The 12,814-nt window shown below is 43.4% G+C and overlaps 1 protein-coding gene across 3 annotated transcripts in view; it reads left to right on the top strand.

Annotated features, from left to right (window-relative positions):
* Positions 1-12,814, top strand: part of SLC35F3 (solute carrier family 35 member F3) — a 184,123-nt gene that overhangs the window by 125,910 nt on the left and 45,399 nt on the right. For all 3 annotated transcript variants that reach the window (XM_074820674.1, XM_074820673.1, XM_074820675.1), the window contains exon 2: positions 7,364-7,688. In XM_074820674.1, the coding sequence (XP_074676775.1) occupies positions 7,408-7,688 (281 nt within the window). In that variant the 5' untranslated portion in view covers positions 7,364-7,407. The remainder of the gene's footprint in view (positions 1-7,363; positions 7,689-12,814) is intronic.

Genomic DNA, 12,814 nt, shown 5'->3' with positions numbered 1-12,814 from the left:
ATCTTCACCACCAACCACAGTTGGAAAGTTGGCGAAATGTGTGTAAACCCAAAGTCACTGCAACACTAAGCATTGCAGTCCCACCCGCCAGCCACCCATGGGGACTCACAGCTTCCCTGTAGGAGCCCAAAAGCAATTTCCTCAGAAATCACACGCACACCCGCCATATGGGGCCCAACCAAAGGTCTGTCTGGTCCTGACTCCAGCTCAGTAGAATTGATCGGGAAGGTGTATTTTCTAGCCCAAGATGCATCTCTTGCCGTGTGGGTGTGCTGACAGCTGCAGTTTCCCCAGATGTAGGAAACAACTTTTTTATCTGTTTTCTGCTCTGTTCCTAGTAATTTTTGGCAGTTATTTTGCTTTTGTGGCCGCTCCTGAACACTGAGTTGCCCTTTTTGTGGAGCAGCCTGTGAAGGGCTCAGGATCCCTGGTGGCAATGGGCAGAGCCCATTGCTGAGTCTGCAACGTGTGGGTTGTTTTTTTATTCCCACCTGCACCTCTTTATCGGCACACTTCTCCATCTGCCAATATATGACCCAGTCACGGAGCCTGTCATCCCTCACAGCTGGCCCTTACCCTTGCTGTCCTGCCTAACTTCATGTCGTTAGGAAACTTTGTTTGGCCTGCCCTCTTGGTCAGGTTACCTGTGGTTATGGTGAAGAGTGCAGGTCCCGCAGCAGACCTCTGCGGAGCTTCAGCTACTTCCCCCATTGCTGTATTTAGTCCTCACTGGTTTCCTATCTTGCACTGAGCCTTTTATCCATATGAGCACCTTCCCTGGCTACTTGTTTTCTGTAAGGCCCTTTGGAGTGGGATTTTGCCAGAAGCCTTTCAAAAACCTAGAAGGTGAAACTGCAGCTCCTTTATCAATATGCCTGTTGACCCCTGTCAGAGGACACCAGTGAGGCTGAAGGATGAATCATCTAGCTTGCCCGGTAGGTAACACTGAGCAGAGACCTATGCTTTATGCCATGCTAGGATGCCTGTTCGTCACTATTGCTCACTCTCTCTAGCACTTACCATTATGTTTCAGAGTTGAGTTGACAGCTAAGTGGCTGAACCCTTTCCTTCAAAAAGTGGAGGTGGAGTGTTTGCTCTTCTTCAGTAGCTCAGTGTGTAGAGCAGCCTTCCACCCCCTGTGCTAGAAGGAGCAGGGTTCCTGTCTGCCCAAGAGGGTGCCCTAAATCCACAGGCCCTCCAAGGCCAGGGGAACCCAGATACCAGCAAAGCTGGTCGGCTCAAAATAGAATATATCCTTATTTATTGGGAAAGCATGAAGCAAGGAGGTCATTTGCCCAGAGGAGAAAAAGTGAGGCTCTAGGCCTTGTTCCAATGACTACATCAAATACAGAATGGAAATACTTCTTGGAGATGACTCTTAAAATGAGAGATGGAAACTCTCAAATGTGTCTTTAAATCCTGACAGGATCTGGGTGTAAAGAGAGGCACAAACCTGCTTAGGAGTCATGGTGCTTAGGCATGCCCAGGAATGGATTCTTTGGCATCTGAGGAGCTCCAGTGGGGCTGGGAGGTGGATACAGTTGGTGCAAGCAGCCTTGGCAAAGCTAAAGCTAATTTGGAGGAGAGAATGTCCCTTGATGCAGAAGTTGGGCTGTGCATGCTCTCATTACTGATCTGTGCAGCAGAGATGTAGGCCTTTGGAAACGTTGGTGCGTGGAGATTACTGGCTTCCAAAATGAAATTTTAACAATTCCTTACAACCAGCTGTCAGGATGACCTGTGAAAGGAGAGGTCGTCATTGACAATGACATGAGAAAACTGTACTAACTACTAGGTGATCTGCCAGGCAACAGACAAGTCCCTAATACCTCATTCTTTAACCTGACCAACTGTGAAGAAAATGCCTGGGCAACATATCTGAATAAACATCAACATTTCAGATTTAGGCAACTACAGTGGCAATTAGAGATGTAAATCACTTTGTGGATTTGACACTTCATCTTCTCTTCACAGGATGATGCCTCAGCTGGTTTTTTAATAGCTTAGCTCAAAAATCCTGGACAGCTAAATAATGCATAGCTAGTGTCGTGGACAGGAATGGGATAAGAACACTTTGAGGAGTTTGGGAGTCTGCTACTGAAGCAAATAGTATTGTGTGTCCAGAAAACCACCACCAGTAGTCACTGTGTATGTACTTAGGTATGTTTGTAACTAGTAAATAATTGTCTTGGAACTAATGGTTTCCCACTGATCTCTCTGTGTAGTAGTTACTGGGAGAAGAGGAAGTCACACAGCATTCAAGGTTGTGAGAATATACCTTGTTCAGTGTCCAGCTCCAATCCCCCTGCCTGTCACTGGTTTGTAGAGCTCTAACCACACTGAAGGTCGGGCACTGTCCTACAGGACTTGCCTCAGCTCCTTCTCCCCTGTTTATGATAAGCATATAATATTTTTGCAAGCTTTACAAACTTGTTCTGTGCAATGCCCAAGCAGCTACAAAACATTTGAGAGGCTGGCAAAATGGAAATGCTTTGAGGATGGCTCATTTGTAATTGCCACGGAGAACTGTGGAAAGGATTCTTCCTCTCGTCAGATTTTTTTCCAGAAGCCTGATTTAAAGAGCTGTTTAAGAATATGCTTATGTTGAAGCACATTCATAGCCTGGGGAAGCTGGTGGAGTTGTGCATTATCAGCAGGCACATGTTTCAGTCCCTAGTAGGCAGGACCTTGGTCTGTGAGGGTCACTTTCTCACTCTGAAGGGTTGGCAAGGGCACCCAGCACTTTCGTAATACTTCTTTCACTCATTAGCTGGCTAGGCAACAGCTAAAGCGGCTGATTGGTGACAGCTAAATATGTTTGTGTGGCGGGGCCCAGCTCTGAGCCTACCAGTGCTGTCTGCAGTGGCTTTACTCTCTGTTCCTGACAGTACCGGTGGAGAGGTGGGATTCATCTCACCCAGCTTCACACACCTACGCTAGAGACACCTACTTCTGAGCTTGTCGCCCCAGACTGTTTAGAGCTGGTGGAAAGAAACAAGCACTTGGAGAGGGTGATTCATCTGGCTTGTTTTAATCGTCTACTTTAGGAGGAGATAAATCATGCTATGGAAATGTCTTTTTTCTGTCTACTAACTATGCAGAAAGTGTAAATGACTGTCTCAGATACACAAGTCTGCACAACAGATGTCTCAAACTGAGCAGATGAATGCCACCCTTGGTTTTTATCAGTATCACATTTTTAACATATACAGTGAGGTACAGTGTGGTCCTATGATAAGCCTTTAACTGGCTAGCTGTGCACAGGAGTCTTAAGCTTTAAAGCACTTTTGGAGTGGTCTGGACAGGCTATTTAAAGGTGTTACCGCTGCTGAGGTAGATTTTCTCTAACCCACTGCAATCAGCTGTAGTCAGTAAGAAAAGGCACATCATCTAAGGTATCTAGCTTACATGGGGTGTGTAGTGCCTTCCAGTGCCTGTTTTCCTCCATGGCCTCAGCTGGGAGAGTGGGGTGAGTAGCTCAGGTTTAGATGTCCCTACCACAGGTATCTGAAGTCAGCTGAGAGGGGTCTCACCCATAATGGAGGAAACAGAAGGATGGCTGTTTTCTGGGGTTGGGGATCCCTGTGAGTAATGGCACTGGCAGTAGCACTGGAGGTGATTTCCTTCCGTTGTTTCTGAATGCCGTGGGAGAGAGGTTGGCTGAAAGGGAGGGAGGAAGAGTGGTTCCAGTTGGGATTTATGAAACAGGAAAATGAGTGAACAAAAGGGAGAATGAAAAGCCAAATTTAGTAAAAGCAAGATAGGCGTTTTTCCTCTATCTCAGCATCTTCATTTACTCTTTTGGGGGACACAGTAGCATACAGAGCAGTCTGCTGCAAGGGGTAAAGGAAGAAACCCATTAAAAGTCTGGAGGAGGATGTCCAGAAATAAAATTCTTTAGAGTCCTGCCTCATCCATTCTGAAAAGCCATTTTGCCATCTTTAAATTCATGTATATTCTGTTGCCAGCTGGCCCTTGAGCAGTGCTGGAAAGAGAGTGAGGATCTTCTCATCCATGTGTGGGTTTGATGTCACCCCATCTGTGCACCTGCAACTTGGGTGACAAAAACTGTCCCCATGGGGATGCAGGGACTGGGCAGGGAAAGGTACAGCTCTGGGTGTTAATTCATGCTAGCTGGCAGACAAGTCCCCAACGTGGTAGATGGGAGGATGGGACGACATGGGTCCCATTTCCAAAGACAGTCTGGTTTGGGGTGGATTACGTGCCAGGTATCCTCCAGGACAGTGCCGCATCCACTGGAAGAGGCTGTGCCCGTTTGGCACCTAGCCCTCTGGCAACACAGGCAATCATGAGGGCATGGTGCAGTTTCACTGACGGATAGTTAAGTCTCAGCTTGTAACTGCTAATCAGTGGGTCAGTGATTTTTACCCCAAAATATGGGGCCCATCATCTTGAAATCCATCATGCCTAGGATAAGTTTTACTCCATCCAGCATGTAAATGCATCCAAAGAATGAACACCCCTAGAAACATAAGCCTTGAGCTGCAAGATCACTTTAGAAGTGATACATGCAGTATTGTCTTTTGCTGAAAGTGAATGTTTCTGTTCGTGCATTTAACATAAAATTAGATGTATGTGGACAAGTCATTTTGCCTGTGGAGCAGAGGAAACATCAGTGAAGTTTAGCTTTAATTTGTTGGGAGTAATTGCCATGGAATAGAGTTAAAAGGCAGTGATGCTCATGCAAGCTGTCCAAATGAGCCACTGACTCATGCGTATGTGCACAGTGCAATGGAGAGGAGGGTGGGCAGCTTCAGCCCTTAGTGGGAAGAAGATCCCCACCAGTGTCTGTTGTGGGGTGTCCACCAAACACTGCATTATTTTATATTGAGTGTCTGGTGCATCAGATGGTATAGCTGTGATCTTCTCCCTTTTCCGTGACTGCCAAGACTACTGGGCCAGAGGGCCAGACATGTTATCTTGCTGTCTCGGTGACCAATTCTTATTTTAGAAAAAATAACACAGCTTCAGTGTTGTCATTCAGAGCAGCTACTCATCTTGGGATATCATATACCCTAGTGGTTAAGGCGTGTTCTATTGTGTTAAATATCTTCAGCAGGAGGGGTTTAAATCCTGTCTTCCTGCTTCCTGGGGGAATAACTGCAGAGAAGACAGGGATGGCAGGTACCCTGCTAGCTATTTTCTAGAAGGAGAAATATTTTTGCCTAACTCTCCACATAGTTGCAGGGTTGCAAACTGTGAGTGGAAGAAGGCCCTTCCCTGCATTGACACAGTAGCACAAACCCCTCCTAAGCTTCTGCTTGGCACCCTGGCTGCCTGAATCATATTTTTCTGTGCTCAGCTCTCCCTGTGGTGCATGGGAAGGATCCTGGAGTGCGTTAAGGTGTGTTAAGTTTTTGGAGTTACAAGGACAACACCCAGTAGGAAAACTTGAGAGGAAATGAAAAATTCAGTAACATTGAGGGACTTGTACGGTGGACAGCAAAGAGAGCGCTGGCAGCTGCCCATTGAGTGGTGAAGCTAAAAGAAATGAATGTACCATTGTTCAGTAAACTGAACCCTGGCCGATCTGTGCAGCAAGAAGCACTAGTTTCAAGCAATGTATTACAAAGAAAATGTATTAAAATTATTTTGAATGAGCTAAGGGTTCACGGGCAGACTTTTTCAATTCTAGCTTCTTCTAACATTTAGCAGGTAGCTTGTAACCTTTCCATTATGTGTTTAATACAAAGCCACATTAACTTTGGATAATTCATTGGCCTGCTGGTGCATCTCCTGTTATGTGGGAAGCTGCCCACGCAATTGTCTACTGAAAACTGAAATAAGAGGAGAGATCAGCAACATCCCCATCTCTCTTAAAGACTCAAAAAGACTAGATGTTTATACCTTTGCTGCTGTACACTCTTTTTAGATTTCAGGTTATCAGAGGCCACAGTTTTTCCCGTTACAAAATACAGCTTTACTAGGCAAAATAATGGCACTCTTAGCTCAGATCATGCATTTCTTATCTGTAAAGAAATAATTAAATAGTTCTCTCCATTGGAATAAACCTTTTCTTTACTAATGTATTAGCTCATGTAAATACAGATTTAGGTTAACCTGAAATAAGAGGCTTTAAGAGATTTTCCATTCCAAATACTGATTTTTGCCAGGATAAGGAAGGATTTTTTGTGCGTGGATCTTTTAGTCTGCCTTGAATGTATATAAATGTTTGGCAATAGTACAGTCTCTCATTGTCCTGGCTGTATTTGTATTTCTCCTTTCACCTTTCAGTGCATGTAGTGACCTCCGGACACTTCTGAAGTTGTAGGTTCCTGGCTTTCAACATGAGTTACTATTTCATCCTCCTCCAAGTGAATGGACCAACTAAACTGAAGTCAGTCTTTAACAGAAATCACTGCTGAGTGTTGCACGCAGGTGACTGGTGGCTTTAGCGGATGTTAAATGGGGTGAATTTAAGGAAGGCAGGTGAAAACCCTAAAGGCAGTGGCCTGCTGGTGAGGTCTGCCAGCACGTTTCGATCTCCATAGGAACTGGACCACCTAAGGTCACTTTGCTCATTTATTCACAAGCTGGATACAGTATCTGCCAATAGCTGAACGATAGCAGGGCTATAACAATTTGTGTTTAAGGATGTAAGGGGCAAGGTTTTTTAGGAGAGAAATTTCCAGCAGCATGATAGCCTCAGTTATACTGAGTCAAAGTTCCAGTCCAGTCTCATTTGGTGCAGGACTCAAGCTAAAAAGTTAGGGCTGCCTAGTCTGAGATGCTCTTCAGGGCAGCCTGTGGGTTGGTCTGATTTTTGCCATCTGGCTACAGCCTCAGGACAGGTGTTTTTCTAGGGATCACTGAAATGCCTGATGATCCAAGTTCAGTATTAATCATGCTACTTACATTGCGGTGATCATGCTTAACTGCAAGATTAAATACATTGTCCCCCCCCTCCTTTTAAGAAACACCATATTCCATAAGCCGCCCATTTTTGCATTTTCCAAGACAATAACAATTCTAAGTGGTGTTGTAATCCCCTTTGCTGCTTTATTAAACTCAGTGCTGTATTTTTCATTCATTTACACATCCTAACAGCATCAGTTTAAGTGGTGTGTTAAGCCTTTGTGTACATCAGAGCAACATGTAATTTTCATTTCCATTTTACCCAGTGGCTTCTAAATCTAGAGGTGATAATTATTATTTGCATTGTAATTATGCTTCAGTTGAACCAGAGGCTTTTCAATGATCTAAAAACGAAGGACATTTTGTGGCAAGATCTGGTGGGTTCTTTTGCTGGTAAAGCTCCACGTGACTTCAGAAGGGCCTAGGATTTGCAGACTAAAATGCAGGCTGGCTTTCCTTAGTAAGCCTTGTGTTTTCTTCTCCCCAGGGGATGAGCGCTCCCGGGAGTCTCCAGCCCCAGCCGAAGCACAGATGCAAGCTGGGGCGGAAGGTGGTGGAAGGGTGAACCGCTGTTGCTGGAAATGCTCCGTGACGCAACTCAAGAAGATTTTCTGGGGTGTGGCTGTGGTTCTGGGTGTCTGCTCCTCTTGGTCGGGTTCAACCCAGCTAGCAAAACTGACTTTTAAGAAATTTGATGCCCCCTTCACTCTAACGTGGTTTGCAACAAACTGGAACTTTTTATTCTTTCCTTTGTATTATCTTGGACATGTTTTTAAGTCAGCTGAAAAGCAGTCTCCAAAGCAAAGATACAGGTATGGGAGCTTTTGTTTTTTCTCCTGTGGCTCTTGCATGCTGCTCTACGTCTAGTGGACATTTTATTCAAATCAGTCAGTTATATCAAACTTGCTTTTGCTTTCCTTTCCAGGTTTGTTAAAGGATATTCTGAATTCATTTTCTGTCCTGTGCTAGGTGCTATGTTATTAATCTTAATACAATTTCACTCCAACAGTAAGAAATCCAGGTTTATTTCCAATACATACAAGTCTGCATTTTCTGCAATTGCTTCTCAGAAGTTTTCTGTTGAAACCTCTGCAAACATAATTTTTTTATTAATATTTTCTTCCTCTACCCACAGCTGACTTTTATGGTAATCTCTGAGTAAGCTAAGTAAGCTTTTCTTTTCCAAACTCAGGACTAGTGCAGTGCCTTGAACAGCCAAGTAAAAAGTATTGCAGTATTTTCCTGGCATTATGCCCCTGACATCAAAAGCCAAGCTCTGATCCCAATTAAACTTGAGCTGTTGTGTTTCTTTCTGGGAGGAAGCGCAGTCATAACCAAAGGCAACACTTTGTCTTCAGCACACCTTGCTTTTACAGCAAGGCAAACCCACAAAACCTGAAGCACTCATGGAAAGCCCTGAATGCCCATCCTCCATGAGGGGCTGAGAATGCTCTGGCTTCTTGAAGGACTGCTTCTTGGTGAGCGCTCCTTCATCTCATCTCTTCTTGCCCTGAGAAGTGTCTGGGACAGATGGGATGACTGAGCCATCAAGATGTCCCGTGTCAGAGAGCTTCCCCAATATATGGAAGGATGTGAACAACGTTTTCCCCTTCTGTTACACTGTGGGACTCACAGCCTTTTATTGAAGTAGCTCAGGAAGTAAACAGTAAAGAAGTACATATTTCTCAGCTTCCAGCTGTGCAGCAGTGAGTTGGAAACTTACTACAGGAAAAATCTAAGAAACCAGGGTACTCAGGAATGCTCTACCTGAGATGACTAGGCTTAAGATTATAAATGCTGAAATTTTGCTGCTTAGCCATTGTTAGAGTTTCTTCATCTTCTGAATCATTCAGGGGCTGCAGATAAGGGAATTTTACTGTTCACTGCAGGTCCTAGAGCAGTATCCAGAAGTTTTAAAGGCATTTTCATAAGATGCCATGTTTCCTCCACTTCAGTCTTCACTTTGTATTTGTTGTTTACTCCACAGCAAACATGGTTGCCTCAGAGATGAGAGAAGTATGGAGATTAAAGAAAGCAACAATTTATTCTAAAAACAATAACAAATACTAGTCCAAAACAACTACTTTCTCATTTCTTTGGTTTTTAAGTATTTTTCTTTCCAGCTGCTCTCAGATAATGTTTTAAATACTGCTGAATTCTGGGGTGAGTGGTTGTGGTTTGCCAGATCCCTGGGGTTAAAACCAGAGCATTATACTCTTTGTTACTGCAGTTAATTGATATGGTTGGTAGTTTTATGTCTTCATTTAATTAAATGATGGCTGAGTTGAAGAGCAGGTGCAGCCTGTTTGGGATGCAGGGGGACATCATGACAAGTAAGCTTGCAGCAGGCTTAGTAAAGAATGTGCATTTGTGTATCTGACCAGCAGATTGAATAGGTTAATTTACAGAGTTTTTTCTTGGTGTCAGGGTAGACCTGGGCATTTGATTCCTAGCTTTGCTGCAGATTTGTTTTGTGGTTTTGAGCACATCACTACAGACCTCTGAGTTCCTTGTACTCTCTGCTCATTTGGATGAGACAGTCCTTTAGGGAGGACTCCCTTACCATGTGTTCACACATAGCATGTCCTCTATCTAAACTGAGACCTTTCAGTGGTGCTGCGCTAAGAATTACTGTGAAAACAATTACTGTGCGTCTGCTTGCTGCATTACAGATGAGATGTCACATGCATGTACATCAGAAAACACAAGCATTGCATTCCAGCATCCCCTCTTAATTATTCCTCTTTTTGCATATTTTATATATATGCATATATAGAGAGAAAGACATATACAGAGACTTTTCAACTCTATATGAGGCATTACGATCTTCAGGAAAGCTTGCACTCCAGACATAGTTGGACATGTTAGGGAGGCATTTCATGGACTTCTGGGTAGTTAAAATAAGACAATTCTCACCTGGAACTAACAAGAAACTTGCATAATCACTTTCTGCTTCTTCCATGCACCTTCATCTGTATTTTATATATTATCTGAGCTCTCTGTCAGGAATTTGCAACAAGATAAATGAAAAAGTGGTAGTGGGAGAAGGTGGAAGTATGACATCTAAGTCACCTTAGCAGGGAGGTAGTAAAGGAAGGGATTCTCAGATCTTGCCCACACAGGTTGCTAAAATCCACAGGCACCTAATGTTTTTTGACAGCAAAGCTCCCCAAGGACACCTGCGCAGCCGCCTCCTCAGCAAGGCTGGGCAGCTCAGCCCTCCCTCACCACGATACAGGCAGTGCCTTCACACCGCCCCTTCCTCAGTGGGTGGCTTTGCGGGGCCCGAGCCAGCAGGCGTGCTTTGGGCTACCTCGTTTTACAGCTAAAGAGCATGTGAAGAATGGCAACTATTAGGAAAAATATACAAAAGAAGGATCATAAAATGTAGCAACAGTGAATAGATGTATAGGCCCTCCCACACAGACTATATGGTTTATTATGGTTTTTAATGCCTATTGCATTGTACCAGTATGTATATGTACTGTGCTGTAAATATATGAATTTGTATGTTTTGTAGTCTCACGGAAGAACATACCTGTTATGGACACAAACCAGTTTAAAGCGGCACAGATTTTTTTTTTTCCCATTTTATAGCACATATTTTACAAGGGCATGTAGTGATATGACAAGGGGTAATGGCTTTAAACTGAAAGAGGGCAGATTTAGATTAGCTATAAGGAAGCAACTCTTCACTGTGGGGGTGGTGAGGTACTGGAACAGGTTGCCCAGAGAGGCTGTGGCTGCCCCTCCCTGGCAGTGTTCAAGGCCAGGTTGGACAGGGCTTTGAGCAGCCTGGTCTAGTGGAAGCTGTCCCTGCCCATGGCGGGGGGGTTGGAACTAGATGATCTTTAAGGTCCCTTCCAACCCAAACCATTCTATGATTCTATGATATAATTGTAATAAATCTGCTACCAAAATTTTGTAGTAGCACATTAAATTAAGAGCAGGTTTATTCAGTTTCTTTATAAGATTTGGAGTATTAGGCCATAATGTAAAGTATTAAGGATTTCTGCTTGACCCATATTGCATGGTAAGGAACTTTCTATTTAAGCTGCAGTAGGCTATGAGTTGTGTCCACAGCATGGGGAGAGAGTCACTCTTCAAGGCAAACCAAGCTCATGCATTCACATCCAAACTGCTTTAGGCTTCCTGTGCAGCTCCATCAAATGCCAGAGTTGGGCCCAAGTGCAGACTGTTCAGGGAGAACTTGTCCCACGCTCACTACCACGGGTGCCATGCACCCTTGGCACAGGACTGCATGCGTGGGGAATGACGCAGAGAGCTCTGGCAGGCCGCAGAAGAGCATGCCAGGGTCAGTGCTGCTCTCTTACCTCTTGTGCAAGTGCTCACTAGCTTAAAATAAAATTACAGTAACTAAATTATAATTCATTTCAACCATTGCCCAGTCCAGAAATAACACATATAATGATTTATGCACCTAATGGATCATTTAAGAGTACTTCATTTTGGCTTCATACTTTTTGCTTCCAAACTGTTTTATAAAATGACACGTTTAATCAGATGAGCTACCCTCTGTCATACCTACATTATTAATTTATGAGGTAACATAAATTAAAAGCACTAGAGCTTAAAGCTCCCTGGCTACCTGAAAGATTAAATTAAAATCTCTGTAATATATTGCTTAGCTTTGTGTATCTCTAGGCAGGACAAAACACACTTTTTATAAGGATTCACTCTGTGTGCCACTGGGGCAATAACAGGGTTGTGTTCACATTTAAGGAGAAGAATACCTCAGAAAGCTTGTTTATTTTCATGGTACAGTCTTATCTAAGAATTTTTCGAGAAGGAAAGGACAGGACTTTCCAAAATGGTTTGTATGATTATTTATTTATTTGTTTATCATTTAGATCTTGATTTTTATTTCATAAAGCATTAGGGCTAAAGCAAACACCAGAAGCTAAAACTAAATCTCTTCTACAACCTTGAATGCACCTGCTGTGTTGGGTGGATGAAAGAATCATCACACCTACCTGCACTGATCTGCAACCATGTTTTAACATGTTCTTTTTCACTGAATCAGAGTTTTGTCTCTATACTACCCCCAAATTAGGTGCCACTAATCTTTCAGAATTTGAAGAATTTTCTTTGAAAAGAAAGAAGTTGCAGGTGACACTGAAGTATAGTTATTTCTTTGAAACTGAACCAAAATACTGGGGGCAACAATGGTAGAGAACGAATGTAGTAGATCTCACTTACTCTGGATTACCAACATAGTAACTTCACAAGAGACACTTTTGATTTATATGCATATGGGCTCAGAATCGAGAATTAGCTCTTCTGTGGTCAGAAATTATCAGTGCCATAGCTTCACATGATGTGCAGGAGAATGTGGGCCAGTTTCTAAATGTGTTTCACGTGTATTTCTTCTAGCATGGAGGAGACAAGGCACTAGCCCGATAATCCCCAGTAATTCCAGGAGTTGGGTCCGTTAGTTTGATCCTGACTCATACAGAAGTGCAACTCTCACTGCACCATGGGAGCTGCCCTCCTCTTCTGCAGCAGGCAGAGAACCCAGCCACACAGACTGCCAACCAGCTGCCTGACCACGATGAAACTCTAAGGGGGAAGAAGGTCAGAGCCTGTTTTGGCGTGACTGGATGCTTTTTTACTATTGATTTTCAGCATTTTCTATTCATGAGTCTCTCTTACCCAGCAGCATTAAAATGTTGCAATGTGGTTGACTTTTGGCATCCAACTGATTTATATTACTACTTAGGTGGGAGCTTCACCACCAGAGCAGACAGCATTAACAGAGTCATAAATAAGCTACAAAGGCATCAAGACATGATGCATGCAAGTGTTTTTAGCAAATGTCACCCGATGAAGCATGTTTTCTTTCAAAAAACTTCAGTTTATAAACTCTATTTGTCTAATTCAGTACATTAGCCTTAAAATAATACCTATTTACTTTGTG

The sequence above is a fragment of the Strix aluco genome, chromosome 3, assembly GCF_031877795.1.
Source record: "Strix aluco isolate bStrAlu1 chromosome 3, bStrAlu1.hap1, whole genome shotgun sequence".
NCBI classification, from domain to species: Eukaryota; Metazoa; Chordata; class Aves; order Strigiformes; family Strigidae; genus Strix; species Strix aluco.
Note: the sequence above shows the minus strand (reverse complement) of the source record. Positions and strands in the feature narration are given on the sequence as shown.